We start from the raw sequence: 21773 nt of genomic DNA, 5'->3' as shown, positions 1-21773 counted from the left end.
GTTGAGACCAAGATAGAGTAGGGTGGTGCGTGGTTCCAGGTATGGCATTCCATGCCAGCTCCATCTGTCCTGCTCAGCCACACAGGTCGGTATAGTCAGTCTGTGCTTAAGCAGATGACGCCGGGCTTCCCAACTATAGATTACCACGAGAACACGCCCACTGCCTACTGTAGCCGCCTTCCACTACAGCGTCATCCTCTCTCCCTCTCTCTCCCCTTCTTTTCCTGGACTGCTATTTTTCTCGCTGTGTGCTTCTCAACTCTTCCTCATAAACACTCATACCCCAGTCTCTTTCTCCATTTAGTGATTTTATGTTTACGTCTCGCGTGTCTCGTCTGTCTTCCCCTCTCGGCTGCACTGTAACTGGAGCCTGAACGTGTTTTTCTGCTTTCAGCACCACGGAGAGCTCTTTCTGTCAAAGGGTGAAGGGGGTGTTGCGTGGGTGGGCACACTCAGAGGGGGCCAAGTGGAAAGATGGGGGAGGGGGAGTCGAGTGGGAGGAGTCACCGGGTTGCTGGGGTGTGACCTCATTAGACACAACCTCTTCCCCCAGCAACCACTGCGCTCCCCTCCCTGACGCCCCCCCTGCTCCCTCTCTTCTCTCTTACAGCTCGTAAACAAGACCAGGACACAAAAACACTTGCAGTGAATGCAACCTGTTTCTCTCAAGTGCATTTATTACATGTACAGTAGCCAAAACAAAGCAGAGCAAAACAAAGAGGAGCAACTGCATTAAAACAAAATACAAAAATACAAAAACTGAAAACAATCATTTGCATTTTCCAATACACACACACTGACATGCTGATGCAAGATTAAAATATGTTTGCATAGACAAATAAAGCGAGCAATCTAGAACAGAGACTTGTTCCCAGTGGCCACAAAGACAAACAGGATGAAATCAGGGACAGAGTTGAGCCTGAGTTGCGTGTTTGTCAGGGGGCTGCTGCAGCTGCTGTGTACTTCTGCATGACTGTCTGGGGGATGAGTATTGGTTTCAGTAGTGCTGTTAGTTGTTTATGTGCTGGGAGCGTCTGGTATACGGTGCAGAAGCAGGGGTTGAGGGAGGGTGAGCAGTGCGGGTGGGATGGCGGGGCTGGGTTGGCTCGGATGGATTAACACCGTTGACACAAAAGGATTAGGGAGCAGAGATCTGTTGTTTTCATCAACCCTTCCCTCCATTTCTCTTAACTCCCGCCCTTCTCCCCCTCACTTTCCTCCCCTTTCTATCTGGTTCTGTCTCGCACTCTGTGAGGAAAAAAAGGTGCTGAAGTAGGAGGTTGGAGGCACCAAAATCATTTTCCACAAAGATGTGGTGGTCAGTTTATAGGAGAGAAGGGGATAATGGGGTTGATAAAAATAAAGCAAAGGGAGGGGGAGCCAAAAAGAGTAACAACACTCTGGTGATTTCAGCTGGCTAGAGATGAACCACTGTGTTGGACTGCATATGATTATCAAAAGAGGCATTTGTTTTGGAGTAAGGACAGGAAAGGTAAAGTAGGGGGAAATTAAACAGTATTTCTGTGCACCCAGTTCATACTCTCCTCTCATAACAGCATGCCACATGCCATAAATAGCCAATTGCTATGATCTCACTGAGATAAAATGCTCTGTCAAAAAGGTAGTCACCCCGTTTTTCTGCCTATTGTGAGGGATGTGGTCGACTGGCCACGCACAAAGCCAGTCACTCTATCCAGACCAATTCAGCACATGCACACATGCCCATGCACATGTACACAAAGACCCCGGGCTGACCTCAGTGCATGGACCATGTGTACAGTCTCAAAGGAAGTGTTTAGCTCCCATCAGAGTTCCAATGAACACAGACAATGAGGAAATCTCAGGGGTGAGTGGGTTAAACAAATTTTTCCACCTATGTGCACAGCAGTACTTTGTTTTGTGAACAGTGGAGGACACTCCCTCGGGGACAGAATGGAGGGTGAAATAAGATACAATGCCTGTTTTGAGTTCATACATTCTCCTAGACACAAAAAGAGCTGCATACAGAGGGAAAGGCACCCAAACTGCCTGAATACATTATCAGAGCATGTTTTACTGTATTCAAATTACTTTCTTGCTGGGTTTTGATGATGAAATTATTTTTGTGTTGTATATGTTTATCAGAGCTGATTTAAAAAATTGTGAGAAGATGATACTCAACTTAAGACAATTGGTGGGATCTCTCAGCAATAAATATATTTTTGACTTGGGGCTGATCACAACACATCTTATTAATTTTATGGTTACATTATATCTCCCTCATTAATTTACTAACAAGCCAATAACATGTAGTCTGCCAAGTCGCCGTTTAAGTTAGTGTCAAAGTAATATAACCTTGCCGGTTCATGTATGTAGTGGAACACTTTGACATTAATGACTGTTTACAAACACAGACCAACGTGCCCTGGAGCAGATGCCTGGTACTTGGTTCAATCATGCATGTAATGATGTTGTATTGATCCACTGCTGTAACAGGCTAATGAAGAGTCTATAAAAAACATTATACCAATCAATTATATGTCACTGAAGAAACAGTGATTCAGTCATTATAAATAGAGCAAGGACTCTGCTTTACAAGATTCGTTTGAGTGTCATTCCTTGCTGTCAGGGATTGGTACCAGGGGTGGGTGATCTGCCAAAAAAAAAAAAAAAAAAAAAAATCACAATCTTTTTAACACACAATCAAGATCCATGATCCAGCCTATGGATTTATCTATTTGCACAATTTAAAAGAAATATTGCATTAAAGACACTGTTTTCAAAATGGTCCTGTGCATCAGTGTCTTAAACCCCATGTTGTCCACAGCTTTGAACGGCACCATATCCTCAGCTATATAGAAAGTGACCGTCTGAGTCACCTCTTTCCGTCGTTTGCTGCTTTTATCGTAATTTTTTGACTGCTCTAATGCACAGATCAGTGTTACCTATATTTTGGGCCCTTGCGAGATACATAGTGGGTTGGAGTGGGGTTGTACTGACCTGAGTGAAACACATTTACAACATCCCCCCAGTTTTCACACCTCTGAACACATCCAACCTAATCAGGACTCCTGGGTGTAACTTATTTAACTTTTGCTGTACGTCTAGTCCGAGTTGGCTCCAAACTAATTGACACAATGTCAAAGAAGTCATTGGCGTGGCTGCATTTTGTTAAAATGGATGACGAAAAATCGACTGTAAACTTTGCAAACAGCAGTTTGCATATCACAGCTCAACAACCAACATGGCATATCATCTAAAAACAGTAGATTAACTTGTCTGCGTTAGGATGCTCCATCAACTTTCATGTTTAATGCTTGAGGTTTCGAGTTTATATTCCTCAGTAGTTCTTGTGCTAGGATCACAAGTTGATATAGTTCTATTTTCTAAAATAATTGAATATATAATATTAATATGCTGCAAATAGTCGCTTTTTATGTTTATTTATCATTCATTTAGGCTAATAAGGCTACCAGGTAGAGTGCACCCAGTGCAGTGTGGCCAATTTAGTTAATCTAGAGATAGCTTGCAGATTTTTCTTTTTCCCTGCGACCAGTCCATCAGTTGAAGAGTAAGTATGATTTCATTTGACCAAGATTTTCTTTGGTTGACTACAGTCCTAAGAATTTGACGAATCAGCACAGCCATCTAGTAGGCAATCATTGTATTGGTTTGTGAACGTAGCGTGGATCCATGTTATTAGGGTAGACTGAGTATAGTTGGTCTGCTTCTAAGTGGGGTGTGGGGTGGCATTCAGATTCTAGTAAGGCTTAGTGGCATTCTTTGTTCTCCCTGCAAGTGCCATGCAGGTGAGGATGAAGAAGGCCCTGGCAGGACAGTGAGACAGTGGCACTGAAGATGTCAGACTCTCATTAAAAATGCAGCATTACTTACCTCCACCCCTCACATCTCGTGGGAGAAATGGTGCATAATATTCTTGGTCTGACCAGCGATGTGCTGACATCTGACCACTCCATGTTTCATGTATTCATGCACGTACTGTAATTTGATGTACCCATTTCCTTCTCAATGCACGACATATCCTACCTAGGAATGCAAGATTACTTAAAATGACTTTTACCAAAATCTTATCCACAATTTACTTAGAATTAAGTTTGGCACGGCATGAGGTAATGTTCTGTTTAATCAAGTTTCTCAAGATTCATTTATCACCAATTCCTCCCTCTAGAGATATCAAGCTGAGACATGTCTCTAATGACCACCCTCCACACTTCCTTCTGTTCCACCAAGACAGAGAGGTGAAAATGGGAGCCTGAAGAGCATAATCTCTCAAACAGGCAGTTGAGGGCTCCAATCTTGGTGGTTTAACCCCCTGTAAGTCCTCTAAATCCCTAGTTTAGAGGGCCAGAACTGATGGGCTAAGAAAGTAGAAAGTCTACTAACTACTGGACCCAGACACAGCACGAGGACACAGAATGAAGGATCCCCCACCACGACTACCGCAGCTTCTTCATCCCTCTGTAGTCCTAGTCAAAGGATTGGATGGGCTTAGTTGGCAACAGAGGCACCACAGTTATGTTCATGACCACTATCATATGGTTAAAGGTAGAAGGTCAGCATGAGGATATAGGTTTCCCGATGGCGGTGTAAATACTGGAAAATACTGTTCTTCTGCGATCGCCACTTGATTCTGTATTTATAATGTTTTATGTGATGATTGTAAGGATACCAAGGATGACTGATGACTTACTGCTAACCATAAACTTGGGATACAAGGGATTATTAAAGTTCAAAACAGGGTTTGGCTTCAAAGTAATATCTATATTGGCTGGAGAGAAAAACTGATTTCCTGTCACATCAGACTGGGTAAAATTACTAAAAAAAAATGTTATCCTTTTCATCTCATATCGACCTTTTTTAAAAAAAAAACTAAAAAAAAAACTCTGTTTAGTGATGCTTCATACTGAAAACTTTAACCAGCACAAAGGAGCACCACACCAAGGGTATGTGAGTAAGGGCTCTGAAAACTAGGGTGATTGGCGCCATCTGCTGACCAAATTTGCCAACATTTGGAGGGCATCAATTTGTGGAGGATCGAAGACACATAATTCCTCCAACCCTCCCACCCAAAAAAATAAATAAATAAATAAACAAACCATTCTGTCTTATTCAGTTGGTTTCTTAACAACAAAATAAGCGTTACCAGAACAACCAGCATGGTAAGTGTCCTCTTCAGCCTTTAAGTCTTTCTATGGGAAGAAAGACCTTTGACTATCTGACTGTTGCAAATGAAATTATTTAGTTTTTACCTCCCCAAAATAGCCCCGTTTGATCTTAATAGGCAGCTCCTAATTAAAAAATACAATAAACCAGAGTCAGAATCTGTCAAATTCCAAACTTAATAATATATCTTAAAAAAAAAGGGGAAGAACTGCAAAATAGCAAGGTACAGATTGTGTTAGATCAGAATGGCTTAATTATTTGACTGGAACATGAAGCTTTGCCCGAACAAAGTAAAACATACAAACAACTGTGACTATACTGTTGCATTTATGATACCTTAAATGTTAAAATTTGGACAGTCTATTGCAAATAACCTTGGCGATGATGTCTACGTATATCACTATTTACTGTAGGCCCACTGTTTGATGTGAGCCCAAATGAACCCATTATTACTGTACAAGGAAATAGACAGACGTTTGTCCTATAACTGTTGAAAACGGTCACAAAAAGCTTTATGACGTGTCTGCCTTACATTCATCCCATGCAAACATACTCACACAGCACTGGTGGTGGAGTCAACTGCAATAGATACATATACAGTGCATTACACAGTGGTTTCTTTAATATGAATGATTTGTATTTCTACAATAGACCTTTTTCACATGTCATGGCAGGAAAAGCACAGGTGTATTCAATAACGGCTGTTTTCCATTTTGGGGGGTTCCTAGTATAGGGCCTGCTGGGTTAATGGAAAAGTTGAAACTGATATACTGAATGGAAGCAAGCCATTGTTGATGTAATTAATTCCACCTATGCTTTTCCTGCTTTGACAGGTCGAACTGACTGTTGTGAAAATGGTCAATTTGCTTTAAGAACCTCTGAAGATAGACACAAAGAACTAGTTGAGATGGGAGGAAAAAAGTAAAAGAAGACCTTAATTCAAACCAGTACAGAAGCCCTGCAATAAATATGCTGTGAAATGTGTTATTTTAAAAAGTTTTGTGGGACAGTTTTGGAGATATGTAGTCATGTAGTTACGAGTTTCTGAGACCCAAAAGAGTCCCAAATACTGAATAAGCCTGTCATATGGAAAAACTAATTAACTTTAACCAACGTTAAAGTTGATTGTCCTGTCTCACGGCTGTAGACTTATTCAAGTTTAAAGCAGTATTTTACAATGCTTTTTTTTTTTTTTTTTTTTTTTTACTGGACCCTGTTGTACAGCACAACCTTTTATAGGAAGCGTACTCCCTCTCTCCTTGAAGGTAAATTGACAACACCTGTAGCTGTAACTGTATTTAATGGTAGAAATACATGAAAACTGGCTAGTAGTAGCAGTAGCTTCTAGTGAACATTACCCACCAGTAACCGTAGTAAATATCTGCTGAAGTGGTTTTGGATTTCAGACCTTTTCAAAAATCTCCACGTCGATTTTTTTTTTTTTTTTACAAGACTGTTTTTTTATGCTAGCCTGCCTAGCTACATCGGAAGGTGGAGATGTACTTAAGGGGAGCGGCTGTTAGCATGTATTGTATGAACAGTCAGGTCTGATTTAAACCAGCCACCTTTGCTCCAAGCAGTTAATCTCAGGTACTGATTATACAGATACACTGGTTAGCTAGTGTTAATTTGAGTTGTTAGCATAGGCTGTATATAAAAGGGTTATCAGCCCTTTTTCTCGGCTGGGTTTTACTAAAATACCGGTCCGTGTCATATGCTAACCTTGTTGTACAACTTCAATGAGATGCATAAGCGACCAACCACGGCATCGATGTGCCAGCATAGGACCTCGTACTTTACACCATGATATAACTGCATCCTTTTTGCATTGCTTCGAAAGTTCAAACACCATATTTATTTCTGCACGCAGTTTAAGCGGGACTCTGGCATTGGCGTGATGTGGAAGCTTAGGTGACGAAGAAAAATGGAGACATTAGTTTTAACAGAATGTACATACCAGGTATGAAACTTCGCAGACCGTTTTACTTTGTGTAATTTGATAAATGGTGGAAATGTTCAGTTTCTTTCTTACAAAGGAAATTTGATATCCAGAGTTCCACCAGGGACACATGTTGAGACTATACACTGTACCAGCAAAACAACACATGAGACCTAGGTGACATAGGTGGCCTCGTAATAGAGCCAGTTAGCAATTTGCTTCCTTTTCGTCATCTTGCATTTTCAGGCAAATTGTTTAGGCCTATATTTTGGCTTTAATCGTTTGTTACCACCGCCTATGACAGTTGTCCTATAATTGGCTAGTTGGAGCTTTTCTCCTGTTCCCCAGAGGCTGCATAAATGTTCAGCTCTCTAGTCCTGCTGGAAAGATCCATAGCATTGCTGTTGAATCTGACAGCAACTGACATGGACTTTCAGTCAAGTACATGTCCATGTCCCTTAAACCAAGTTAGCCGGCCACTTTTGACTGATGCTGTATGCTGTCTCCACATCTGTGCTGTAGTGTGATGGCAGATAATTTACCGATTGTGGAGGCTACCATCTCATATTACACTTGTCAGATAACTTTCAGGTTGTTTAGGCAAGAACAGTAGAAATCTAGCCCAAAGCCTAAAATAGAATGTGTACTTTGATTGAACTATAAATTGTATGCCGTAATGAGTTAACAGTACTCCTAGAGACAAACTAAACTCATCTATTGAACAATGTACTTTTATAGTAGCAAATATCATTTCAGTTCAAGCAATGTTTTTTCACAAATGATTGTCAGATACAAAATATTCAGTTCTGATGCTTACCTCCAAGCTTCATCTCCTGCTGAGACCTGTATTTTGATAGTCCACTTGATTGTTCACATAATATACAGAATGAGATGTTAAGACTACTTGGGAACATATTTGTCGTCCAGGAATGGAAGAAAATCCGAGATCGTGGTGTACTGTCTACAACTCAAGCACTTTTATGTGCTAGCTTTTAGCTGAGGGCCTCCTTCGGGTAAGTGCAGCCTAAGCCCAGAGGTTGTACACATCATCTGGGAAAGATACAGCAGGCAGAGGACCTGTTTGTCTCAGAATAATGCAATGGACTGCCACTTGTGGGTTTATCACTCTCAAACTGGCCGGCTGTTGAATCAAGATGTGCTGGTGTATCCTGTAACTGGTCAAATGCTTTTGACTCTGCTGTTCTAGATGATGGTACAGAAAGCAAGCAGGCGGAGCCAATGCTGCTGATGCCTCCAAAGTAGCCAGGGAGGATATGGTATTACGACAGACCTATTTACAGAATGCTTTTGGGCCCTCCTACAGAGGCTAGATCTTCTGTCAGAATTGGGAGTCACATGAATTCCCCGGCCAGATCCACTGCTATGTTTCACCAGTAACAGTAGCAGTAACAGAATCAGCAACTGTGGTCCTGCATACTTTACAGGTATCCTCATGGGAGTTGCCTGTTCTTGAGCCACAGTGATAGTCACCATTTAAACCCCTGGACTAGTAAAAACCAGATGATCACTGACGCATGTGCAAAATGAGTTCTAGTGACCCAGTGCCTTGTTTGTTTTTGTTTTAATTGTCATCTGGAGTCACTTTGTGGCCTTACCCATCATTTATTCCTGAGAGGCCAGCTCTGAAGCCTGGCTGCTATCGTGTCCAAACCACTGGAAGAAGAGCAGAGGGCTAATGTCAGTCTATGTCCTAATAAAGTTCTTAAAGTGTACTGTAATTTGCAGTAGCGACTGTTTGTGTGTTACAGTGGCCATGGAATGGGTGGTTCCTTATCCAAGTAGTGGCTCCAATTGTGGTGGCTGACATTATAGCTCAGTCAGAGTCAACGGTCTGCAAGTCCATCAACTTTTTTATTCGACCAGGACACCAGGTTTTTTTCAACTCTGAAAGCTGCTTTAGTGTTTGACGTTTTCACTGTGACTACCTGAGTTTTGTTCTGTGCTTTTACCGGTTTTCAGTATTATATAGAAATATTGTATGTCAGAATTACACCTAGCATGCCCTTTTTCTCTTTTTTCAACACACAATTCAGGTCAGGATGTGCCAAAAGTTTACGTATAGTATAAGTGTATTAGAAATGTGAGTAGCATCCCATTAAGAACACACTGCTCTCCTTGGTGACAAAAATAAGTTCAGTAGCTTTAGCAGTTCACAGTAGATTGCTCCCTGGCCTTGCTTCAGGGGAGGTGAAGGAATGGAAAACTCTGCTGTTGCAGGCCTGCAAACCAACTACACCAAGCAATAATCTTGCCTCTATCCCACTAGATAATAACAATTTATTTATTTATATACAAATTCGTAAAACCAGATTCCAAAATTCTTTGGTAGTCTATTATAAACCAGTTGGTAGCTGATCACTGATGCACTATGGCCAGGAGAGGGTAGTATTTAACTAAATAAAATGTATAAAAGGAGCACCAGTAAGGCTACATTAGGAAATGTGGTGACATGCTGAAATAAGCGCAAAACACATTGTGTTACACACCTGATATTGTCCTGCTATGCTGCATGAGAAAATAAAATGCCAGTTTTTGGAAAATGCTGGGCTGTAAGCAAATTACACGTTTGTAATGTTTTGTATCTCCCGTTGACAGTAGTTTTGAATTCTGACACGGACCCTGCTCTCTCATGCTCTTTTGTCTGGACAATTGAATAAATTTTAAATCCGATGTGTACTGTATATACTGTAGTTCACACATGTATTAGGTGTATAGGTCTAAATTGTTATGCAGCAAACCTGGAAAACATCATTATCAATTTAATTGCTGAATTACTATTGATCTTTTTTGATTATTTATTCTAACCCTTCAAACTCCATAACTGGTACCACCATAGACAGACAGTGAAAAAAAAACCTGACTTATTATCTACAAGGAACATCATATTTTGACAGGCAAATCGGTCTGGAAAAATTAGTGGTTGCTTTCCTTACTAAACATGTTTTCGCCAGAAGATGGCAGCAGTGTAAATGAAATAACAAAGCCATGGTTTCTACACACGCCAACAATATTAAACAGGAGATTTCCCCTAATGCAGGTCGAATCAGATCCAACTCATGCAATCTTCATACTCTGAGAACTAAAAAAACAAAAAAAGTCCTGTGCTGTTCCCACCCCTCCCCCGTTTCGTATTTAACTGTGTGTCCGGAGGAGTTCGACAAACATCGGCCTATCCATCCATTTACTCATAATCCTAAATCCTGATGAAAAAAAGGACAGAGGTAGATAGTAACTTAATGACATCTCAACGTGTTCAATATTGTCCCTGTCTTGTAGCAGTGACTGTCAGTATCTCCCTGAGTATAAAATTGGAATTTGGGTCTGTTACAGAGACCACCCAAAATAACATTTAAGGCAAAGGCGAGGTTTTGATTTTATGAAATTTGACTTTAATTTGAAGATCAGAAGTAGGCCTGTGGGACTGAAACAGCCTAATCCAAAAGATGGTCGTGTGTTATTATACGCGCATTTGCTACAAAAATAGAAGAGAGTTCAATCATTTTCAGAAGGACATAAAAAGTCGCAGCGAAGCTTTCACATATGATGCAGATTCTATATATAAAGAACAGTTACACGGGATGTCGTTTGGTTGTGGGATTTAAAATGTTAGAGGGATACTGACGCTGCGAGTCCCTATAGGGATATTGTAGGGAGTTTTAGTTGGGGCACTTAGCTGAAGTAAACAGAAAGGGAGGGGAGTGTGCGCAGGGCTTTGGAAACAGGCATGCAGACAGTCGACCACTGCAAAGTGTGGAGCGCGGGACAGGCTGGCTCTAGCCCACAGCATTCTTCATCTGTCCAAGAGAAGACCCCAAACCTCCAGCCTACTGTGAGGCGCTCACACTCATCCCAACCAATAATGTGAACATCCGACGGACACGTTTGTCAGATGTTTAAACTCATCGTCGCTCCATTGTACTTCAGCGCCGTCTAAATTCAACACTGTCACCCAGTTCGCGGTCAGGCTACAGTAGAGGCTATCCACAAGGATACCTGGTGTGAGATGCTGCAATGTCCCGAGGAAAATGCCCACGCGTGAACTCTTGCGGATCCTTCTGGGTTTTGTCAGCGGCCCTATTTGCAGTGAGTGTGATCGACGTGAACGCGTACAGCTGTCATGAAGTGAGGACCGCTTTCCAGCTGCGGCAGGTCGGGCCGCTGAACCGCGTACCGGAGACACCTGGCACAGGTGAGCATGTGGGGTTTGGCGCCTATAGTGAAGAGCACTTTGGCTAAACCGCACTGTAAACATCATAGATTTTGTTAGAAGCCACACATTTTGCTCAAACTACAATTATTGCCATTTCATTATCTTTTGCAAACGTGTAAGTAATGTGTTAGATAAGCAATACAATGGCTACCTCTAAGTTTTTAGAATAGACTTTAATGAATGTCCAATGTTTTTAACAATTCTGTGCACCTGTCAAAAGCACGTGTGGATCAGTACACACACTGTGAGTGGTCTCCCTAAAAGCAAAAGTAAGTCCACTCAAGTGACAGCAGCAAGACATTGAAAAGCTGAGCGATAGAATAGACACCGTTGTCTTGATCTGTCTTGTAATATTAGTCATGTTAGTTGCAAAGACTAAAGGGTTGAGTGATGTTGTGTATGGGGATGTTATTGGTTATGATGTTTTGTATTATCAATAATATAGCACCCTGCCAAATCTGAAATGATCTTGAAGTGAGGCGTGTCTTAATGTGTTTGTCAGTCCTTTCGTATCAAATTCCAGGAATCATATCGGTCCATCATTGTGAAGTCTGAACATCCTGTGGTTGTTTCTCCCAAAAAACATGTACACATTTAAGTTAGCCAATATATCGCTCCCATCTGATCTGTCCAGTTTAATTGTGTATTTTCTCCACAATTTGCAGCTTCACATGCTATCCAGCTGCTTATCATATGTGGGCAGTTTGAGGAGATTAAATAATTATTTTGTAAATTTTCTCTTTGGCAGAGAGGCTGTCCAGAACATTCACAAGCTGCTGAGACAGGGCTTTGGAGCTAGAACATATCTAGTGTAATGCAGAGGTCCACTATGGTTTAATCTGTGTGGATAAAGAGGTTACAATATTGTGTCCACAATAGGGGGAGTAATTGATTTGCAATCTGCAGATTGATTTGCACAAGCCAGCACCACCAACCCTTTTGGCCCCATGACTTTAGATGCTTGGGACGACAAGCCCTTACGCATTCACTTTGGGCCACAGTGCTTTGGAAACACAGAGGATTGTCAAGACTCCTACAGAAAGCCTATAGAGTCTTTTGGCATCTCTGCTGACCATCTTTTGTCAGATTTTTGTCAGAGCGATGCTTGAAAGCAGCTTCAAATGCCTCGAAGGTTCTGTGGTATGTGCTTTCTTCCTGCACACTGAGGTAAAGTTATTTTATTAGGGTAAAAATTGGCGCAAAATCTGTTTTGGAAAACAAAACGCACTTTGAGCAGCTTTATGCTTTGGTTCAATTATGCTAGTTTTGCTCGAAAGTTATTCTGCAAACATAGTGAGACACTTCATCACTTTTAAGTAACTGAATAGTTTATTCTATGTGGGGCCATTGTAATTGACATATATATATTTGAACGCAACAAATGAGGCTATTTAGTGGGCATTATCACTATATTTTATATATTTATATTCACTATGTTTGTACTCCCATCTTTTAAATCTTAGTTACTGTATATCTCTTTTCCTTGATTGTGAGTCTTGTAGTCCTGGGTGTGTCTAAGATATAAGCAAATCTTTCCATGTGAATACTCAAATCCCAATAGATAAGCAATGTAAAGTGATCTATATGACCACAGACCACTATCCTTACTGCAGCAGTTTCACATACAGGTTGGTAGCAGCTTAAGTATCAAACCAGTCTGAGTTTGCATGCTGAGTGGGAAACATACCTAGAGGTGCATCCAAACCACTTGATATATTTGTTTAGCTGGGTGTCACTACTAGCAACAGAGCGTGTCAGTTTCATTTCAAGCAGTGGTTTAGGGTTAGCTCTTAAAGACAACGGAAGGACCTTGGTCTTCTGAGGATGTCAGCAGTCTGGAGCAACGGTTGCGTGATAAGCTTTACAGTCAGCATTGCATTGGCAGAAGATACATATGAGTATCTCAGTCTGCAATTGCAGCTTTTGATGAATATTTTACCTGACGGTAAGCAAACATAAGCACACACGCAGTATGGTATGCCGTCATGATATGTAACAGTCTTTCCTTTAAATTAATTTGCTTTTCCCACCCCACACTCCCCACAGGAAGATATTTTATTTATGAGACAGACCATTTATCTGTAGTTTTTGGAAAATGGTGTTGATATGATCCTGATACAAACTGTGGCCCCTTGGTCTTGACTATTAATTGATATAAATATTTGTGTTTGAGTGAAAAAGGTGTGGTGAACTGCATTTTTGTGCAGTTACACTCCGCCACTTCTCTGCTACCCCTCTCCTTTGCAGCTAATCAAACATTGCTGTAGCGTCACCAGTACATTCTGGGCTTCTATCTTATTTTGCTTTTTATTTGTACTAGTCTGAGAGAGGTTGTTTGGGGTCAGGCGCAATCTTGTCTTCAAAGCGCTGACCACTGGAAGGGGGTGTTAGAGTGGGAGATTTGGTGTATATGTGTGTGTGTACACAATTATGCTACTCTGCTTCAGTTCTCAGATCAAATGCCAACAAAAGCAAGTCTTGAAATTTGAAGTGGCAAAACTTCAACCGTTTTCAGAGTCTGATGTTTGTTTTAGGATACAGTGCTGCGTTTAATTCACGTGTGGTGAACTGATTTCTCACTAAGCACCAGGAGTGTGGCAGCAGGGAACTTTAGAGCCGGCCAGTTGGATATGATCATATATAAAAAGAAATGCACTTTTACAGTACAGATATTTAATGTGTTATTTCTTTGTTCTCAATTTTGGTATTCACAGAAAGCATGAAGTGCATTAAGTAATGATAGTTCCTTATGATTATCAAGAGCTCTGTAATCTCATGTTGACAAGCAGTGATGGAAGATGTACTCATGTTTCAATAGCTTAATGTAAATGTGTGTGTGTGTATATGATATATATATATATATATATATATATATATATATATATATATATATATATATATATATATATATTACAACAAGTAAAAGTCTTGCTTGAATTAAATAATCTAGAAATAGAAATGTTATAAAAATACAATTATTTATAGCCAGTGCCATTCTTTATAGCATTTAGAGTAAAATTTTAGTAAAAGATACTTTGCAAGTGTGCAATTTCAAGTATGTGCTCAAACTGTGTTAATTAGGGACCCCTTAAAATGAGTATTTTACCAATATGTCTTTGTACTGAACTATTTCAGACCAAACTATTTGCTTCCTGGACATGAACTGTTTGTTCCCTGGGCCACAATTTATAAAGAGTGACTTTATCTCCATGCCAGATTCAGCATCAACGAACTTAGATTATCAGTGACATGACGTTGCTTATCCTGTGATTATTTTCAAGCGCTTTGACCACTTTGGTACTGTCGTACATAGCCAAACGCTCCATATTGAGATTACCACCAGCTGCTGATATAGCCCCTTGGAGATAGATTATTTGGAAAGCACACAGCCAGGAGTGCTGTGCATAGACTCACTACTTCTAAAGTTGGCTTCTTGAATAATGTCCTCAGATATGATCAACCTATTTTACAGCTTGGTTAAAACTATCTGATTGAGCATGGTTTATCTGATCGTGTACATACCACACAGAGAGCACTTTTTTCTTCTAATTACTCTACTGCCATTCTCCGATGTACTGAGTCATTAACAGTTATTTTAGAGTGAAAGAAGAAGTGTCTTATATCTTTATTACAAGGCAAGCAGGATCATGTGTTAATAGAAAGGGAATGGGGAACACAGTGTGTTATCACATGTCGCCACATCCTTAACCAGTTACAGCGCCAGAAAGGCTTGGCAAGCTCTCAAAGCTCAACATGGTCTTTGATTGGCTATGGTTATGGAGTCCTTGTTTTTACTTGACCTTTCTCACTGAGATACAATACACAAAGTGCACACCTACTCCATACACACTTAAAATCGTTGAGCATCTGTGTTTTCTTTTCCTGGCTATCTCTAGACCACCTACTTCAATCTAATATAAAATTCACGTGAGAACATCCGAGTGAGTTTTTTAAAATTGGAGCCATTAGGAAAAAAAAGACATTGGTGGTTAAAAAAAACATAATCTCCGACAATTTCTTCAAGTAACAAGACACAGTAAAGATAATTGAACTGACAAGCACCTCAGTCCTTACCAGTGTCGCCCCAGTCTGAAGCTGATGACTCCGTCTGAGTCAGTCTCCACACAACATCTCTTATTGGATAACAGCCTGAATCTATCTTGTGTTTCAGCTGATTGTGTGCCACTTTACCCTACTGTGGTAGAGGCAGATGCGATTTTATTAGGTTAGTAGACTGCCAATTATATCCTCTACCTCTCCAATAATATAACCATCTAGAAAAGATGAACGTTTTTATGCTGTATAGGAATAGAAATAGCACATGAGAGGAGAGCTGGTTTCTGAGAGGGAGTTTGCAACAGATTATCTTAAATTGTAATTACTCTGTCAGTCTGTGGCTGAGCACCCCTTTGATATAATGCTACTTCATGGGGCATGCATCTATCTGCCCACCAGCCTTCTACTTCTCTCTTTAAGATCTGTCTGTCCAACCTCTGTGTTCTGGCATGGCTTTGGCCTTCGTGCCAATCACTGTAGGCAGTTCCAGCTTGGGGTCTGGGAAAGCCAAACATTCCAGTTAAGTTTCAAGGTTGTCCAAAAAGGCAGGTATGCAGCAAAGACCCTTTGAGTTGTGTTTTCATTCAACATGGTCCATCCAAAGCACAGCAAATCTGTATAGAGTAAATATCCTGTATGTTCAGTGGTTCTGGGAGCTTCAAAGGGAACAGGCTTCCTGAGGCAGGAGAGGGGTAACTGCATTAATTGCCCACTTTCTAACAAAGTTATTCTTGTTCTCAGAAAAATATAAAATCAGCAGCATCAGGAAACCGCAACCCTCCCAGTCATCAACGCATTCAAAATCAAAACAAAATTTCCATACCATATTGAGGAAATGTGAGCTGAATATAAATAATTTTGTGAGTGCAGGAATTTATGCACGTGTGTTTGAGAAGGGTTGTAGTAACCATCTTCTCAGCAGTGTACTGTATTCAACTCTGCTACTGTAGTACCACATATTGAGAATGGCATGTGAGTTAGCATGCCAGTTATACAGTGGTAGAGTTCCTCCACTCAGGAGTTTTGACTTGTGCAATGAAGGGCACTGAGGTGTTGCTGAAGGGATTGAGACTAACAAGTCAAGACCCCGTACCCATGGCTTTAATATGGCAAATTACTCTAGAGGTATTTGTCACCTGAGGACGATTAAGGGAATTAGGATTCAGAGTTGACATCCATTCTGGAAGGCAAAGTGTGTTAAGGTTTAGCCAGGCAGAATGAAGAGCATACACAGTGGGCACTGATTACAAAGGAACCAGTAGAGTTCAGTCTTCTTGGTCCATTGGAGGAATCTGTATCGAGTTACATTAAAGCCAAGAGTTGTTATTTGAAATCAGAAGAATAGCTACAGCTTGTAGACAAAATAATATTTACAATTCATGAGAAACTTTGAAGTTTGGAAAATAAAATAAAATAAACTTAGCAATGCTGCATATCATGTTGCAGGCCAACTAGCTGTATTTGTCAATCCTCATATTCTTCAAATGTTCATTATATGCATGGTTAGTTAGTTTCAACTTTTAACTTGTCAGTGCAATTTATATCTTCTTGTGATCCTTTAACATATTAAAAACATAAAATATTGTTTAGTTTTTAATCAGTTTGTGTTACCTCTTTAGAGCTCTGTTAGCTGTCTTACGTTACATCAAAAAAATTGTTATTGCATAAGTATTCTCCCCATTACAACTAGTTAGTTAGTTTCTGTTAAAAGGAGCATCATGAAAGCAAACTTTGCAACAATTGCAAACTCCACAACAAGATTATTAAAAAGATCAGTAAAGGATACAGGAAAATTTCCAAGAACTCAAAGCACAGTAAGGTCAACCTGAAGAAAAAAAAAAAAAACGCTAAAAATGATACCACAGTAGTTGTCTGTTTGAGCAGGGCACCAGTGTGGGAAGCCACCAAGACACATGTGGCGTCTGTAAAGTAGTTACAGGGCTACATGGTTGAGACTGGAGAGACGGTGCATACAATAACTGGCCCAGGTGTTTCACCAGTTACAGCTTTATGGCAGCACTGCAAAGAGAAGGAAGAGTTGAAGTTAACTCTAATGACAGCATAGCCTATTTTCCGAAAGAGAATAAGCCTGAATTTTTCAAGTCAAACCTTTGCAGAAATGGCTTAAAACAATTATGTTGATGATCAAGTCAGAGACATTCCAATCCATCCAACTGAACATTTGAGACAGGACTTGAAAATTGGGGTTGAGTCATGGTCCCCAAGCAATTTGACAGAGCTTCAGAAGTTTTGCAGAGAATAATGAAGAAAAACTGCATTGTCCAGATGTTCAAGACTGTTACTGTTGCCAAATGTGTAAATTTTGACCAGAAGAGGGTGAGAATCTATGCAAATATATTGAATTTGTAAATATTTCTTTTTATGTTTGTATTAAACAGCCTTTTAAAACCCCCATTTTATCCAATGCTTTCGTTTGATTATACAATATAACATGAAAAAGTTCAAGGGTAATTCAATTCCTTTTGTAGGTTTGTGGTCTGTATTCTGTATACTGAAATTTAAAGTAGTATGGTTAAAGCATTACTCCAAAGCAATATAGTCAGGTATTAATAGATACTGTATGTCCTACATTATAGAACTAAATGACTCAGAGTCCGTGGAAGACTGCTGCCCTGAGTCCTCAATACATATTTTAATTTAACCTTAAGGCAGACACCACTGAAATGCTATTTATTAATATACTGTATATAAAATATTTTCAAAGATAAAAAGAAAAGGAAAAAAAGAACAGACTCAGCAGTTTAGTTGATGTTGGACATACAAGTAGAGACATGGCTTCTAATGAATCCAGAACGTAGCCTGGTATATTCGTAACACAGTCAGACTGTCCTGACTGCTGTGGTGGCTTTAACAGCCAAAGTATTTCTGGGTATCACTTACTCCATGCAGCTACTCGCAAGGGACGGAGAGCCCAGGCTGGATTCCACTGCGAGTCCCTGGATATTAGTTTCATATCACAGATAACACAAAAACACAAAGGAGAGAAAGAGCCAGCCAGTGGAGTACACAGGGTCAGGGACAGAAGAGCAGAGAGGACAGACACCAAATATGGTGAAATGACAACCCTAACAGATCTAAAACAATATATCATGCTTTCAGCAGTCAATAAACATTTGACAAGAGGAACACCTTTCTCATAGAGCTTGCTTTCCGGGAACTGAATTCAAGTATTTTGCTTTGCTAGAAAGAGTTCTAAGAAATGGCACAAAAATGTCTAGCTAAGAATTTCATATTAAGACATAATCCTGCTAAGAGCAGCTTTTACCAACAAATTTGGATCACTTCTAAACCAACAGGTTGGGCTTGTTGTTATAGGAAATGTGCTTCTTGAATCAATTTGTTTAAATTATCCACAATAATGAGGTCCCACGTGTGTGAAGAAACTGATATTTATTGAGAGATTAACAAAAATGTTCTTTTTCTAATGGTTAGTGGAAATCTTAAGGATATGCTTTGTTGGACAATATGAAAGGCATTTATGGTTTGCTGTTGCATGTTATCCTACCCCTAGACAACCAATAACTTATCCAGTGAGGAAACTAGTAAAAAAGTAGTGGAAATGTCCAGTTTTTCTAGATGGCTTCTGTTGATTGGTGACGTGGGTGTAGACAAGCTCTGCTCTCACCGAAATACTTTCATATTAAAAGATAAATTTAAAAGGTTGGTGTCATGACATTTAACCCAAGGATGAAGTAGACTGCCAGAAGTATTCAGTAGTTCCTTTGTCTTTGCTACCTAGAAAACATATAATTAGAAATCACATAACCATTATTTTTTGGAGGTAACTGACCTGTCCTGCATTTGGGAAATGTTATTAATATGGTCCCTGATTTATTTAAGTGCTCGTATAAATGTATGTTTAGATCAGTAAATATCCATGGTTTGTATGTTGAAACGGATTGGGATTCCCATCTATAAAACAGTCATCACAAAGTTTGGAAAACAGGTATGTCAGAAAGGAGCAAATGTAAGCTCAAAACAAAAGTGTAGCATTCTATTTTTGTTAAAATTGCTCAGTGGCAAACTTAATACATTGGTGGTGGAGGTAAGCTAGAGAGAGTGGCATTAGTGTAAAAAAGATTAGGACTTTGCAAAAACAGTGTTGACATAAAAAGAGCAGACTGCTACAGAGATGGAGATAATTTGCTGGAAGGGGCAGGACAGCCAGTTATGACTTCACTTGTCTGGCTCTGGGATGGGAACAAATGGAGCCTCACTGAGTAATTAAGAGACACCCAGGCCTCACTAGGATATGCCAGGCAAATGGGAGAGAGGGAGCAGAAAGGGAAAGAGAGATTGAGAATGCAACCCTATTGTGTTTCATGGAGGGATTTGGACGCCGAGGCACTGGTCTTGCGGTCTGTCCTAAGGCCATGCTTTAGGCTCTGGTTACAACACCTGCCTCCAGCCACCCCATCCAGCCCATCCTCCTGTAAAATGAGTTATCATATCAGGCTTTTGTATTATTGAAATGCCCCTGTACATGTGAATTTGTGCAAGGAAATGTGTGGGGAACGACAGTTTTAGTAGCTCATGCTAATTGTGACCAGTCTAAGTGATGTCATGACAGTGTTTATATATGTAGCGATGGATGTGAAGCAGGTGACACTGGACGGACAGAGTGGACTCAGTTTCAGCTGATGTAATTGTGCCTGATTGAGCTGTTCTTTGGATCATAGTATTTACAGTTAGGTCATTGCCTTCATGTGGTTGTTATGAACTGCAGTATAATGGCTAATGACTGTCTACTTCAAGAGGTGATTTCACACAAATGAGTGTATTATATATATGTGTGTGTGTGTGTGTGTGTGTGTGTGTGTGTGTGTGTGTGTGTGTGTGTGTGTGTGTGTGTGCTTGTGGGTGTGCAATAATGTGAGTGACAGCAAGTTTTGCATGTTCACATTGCAAAATATAAGTGTAGGCATGTATTTTTGTGTTTTTATGGGACATACAGTATACATACATGTACAAATGTATGTCTTGATGACGTGTGCAAGCGTATGAGCCAAAGATATTTATATATTTAGCAGAGACAGTATTTATAGCAGGAAACGTGGATCAATTCATGGTCTAATTTCTCACCCTCCCATGGTGCCTCTTCTGTCTCCCTATGGAGTTATAGCCTGTCTATCTATGTGCACGCTCAGGACGCTAAACATATACTCACACATACTTGCACAGCACAATATAGAATCATATATATGTACCTCAGAGGATTAAAGACATTTGTATTCTTTGTATTCTATATTTTTCACTAAGTTGATATCTTATATCATCCAAATTGAGATACTTCACTTCCTCTGCAGTTCAATTCCCTGATATGCTTTATGTGTTAAGAAATTGTTGACAAGCAAATTAAAAAAGCATATGTCCATTTCTGCCTGACATTCCTAGATGTGGATCTGTTGATCTGTAAGCACCAGGGTCCATCCTGCTGCACCCGGAAAATGGAGGAGAGCTACCAGTTTGCTGTAAAACGAGAAACCCTCCACAACATTCACTCCTACAGCTATGAGCTGGAGCACCTCATCTCCGGCCACTCGGATGCCTTCCAGGGTAAGAGCTGGGACAAAGGGGCCAAGCTGGGGTTGAATGGGATTGGCCCGAAACACTGGGTTGTTGTTGATGGAAATGAAAGAAATGTTGGGATTCTTTAGTTGATGAGTTGTAATTTAGCTATGCGGTGCATACTGTACCTACCATTGCATGAGACTGATTGCCTAGAATCAGCATGTAAATGAAAGTATTTAATTTGAAAACTTAACCCTGTTCCTTGCTGACCTGAAACTGAAATTAAATCCCTTATTTGAATCCAAATTCAGCAATAAAAAAACAATATAACTTTGTGTTTGTTTTCTTGTTTGCAAAGAATATGTATTTGTACAGTATTTGGTGAAACTGAGTTTTTACTCAGTTCCCTAGGGTCATGGTAGCTAGTGTGCAGGCAAGTGTGCAACTCACAAAATGGGCATGGCTTTACTCCTCCCCTCCGATTTCCTTCTTCTGTGGGTTTGGCAGCAACAGAACAGTGGAGAAGGATGACTGAGAGTGAGATGAGAAAAGAGGGTATAGAGGCCTTTTTCAGCCTCTCGTGTGTGGTAGAAGATGGCCTGCTTTGTCATTATCTGATCCTGTTCTCAAGATAGCAAAACAATTGAAGAAATTACAGTATTTTTGGGGGGTGAAACAATGTGTGCAGGGTAATTATTTTTGTTTGTTTGGTGTTCATTTTTGGGTATATTTTTTTGGCTGCGATACTTAGGTAGCCTGGTCGGTTCACATGTCTGAGTTCCGGAAAAACAAAGCTCTTTTAAATTTAAATTTAAAAATTTCCAAAACAGACCACGTTTTTCCTACCTAAAA

At 40.1% G+C, this 21773-nt stretch overlaps 1 protein-coding gene across 3 annotated transcripts in view; it reads left to right on the top strand.

Annotated features, from left to right (window-relative positions):
* Positions 1-6512: 6512 nt before the first annotated feature.
* Positions 6513-21773, top strand: part of LOC120799330 (glypican-5-like) — a 103121-nt gene continuing 87860 nt past the window's right edge. The window contains exons 1-3 of one of the 3 annotated variants that reach the window (XM_040144428.1): positions 6513-6753; positions 7034-7123; positions 20805-20966. In XM_040144428.1, the coding sequence (XP_040000362.1) occupies positions 7111-7123; positions 20805-20966 (175 nt within the window). In that variant the 5' untranslated portion in view covers positions 6513-6753; positions 7034-7110. Of the gene's footprint in view, positions 6754-7033; positions 7124-10834; positions 11313-20804; positions 20967-21773 lie in introns of those variants that run through there. The other 2 variants (XM_040144427.1, XM_040144426.1) reach the window with 2 other exon arrangements.

The sequence above is a fragment of the Xiphias gladius genome, chromosome 14 (genome assembly GCF_016859285.1).
Source record: "Xiphias gladius isolate SHS-SW01 ecotype Sanya breed wild chromosome 14, ASM1685928v1, whole genome shotgun sequence".
Lineage (NCBI taxonomy): Eukaryota > Metazoa > Chordata > Actinopteri > Istiophoriformes > Xiphiidae > Xiphias > Xiphias gladius.
Note: the sequence above shows the minus strand (reverse complement) of the source record. Positions and strands in the feature narration are given on the sequence as shown.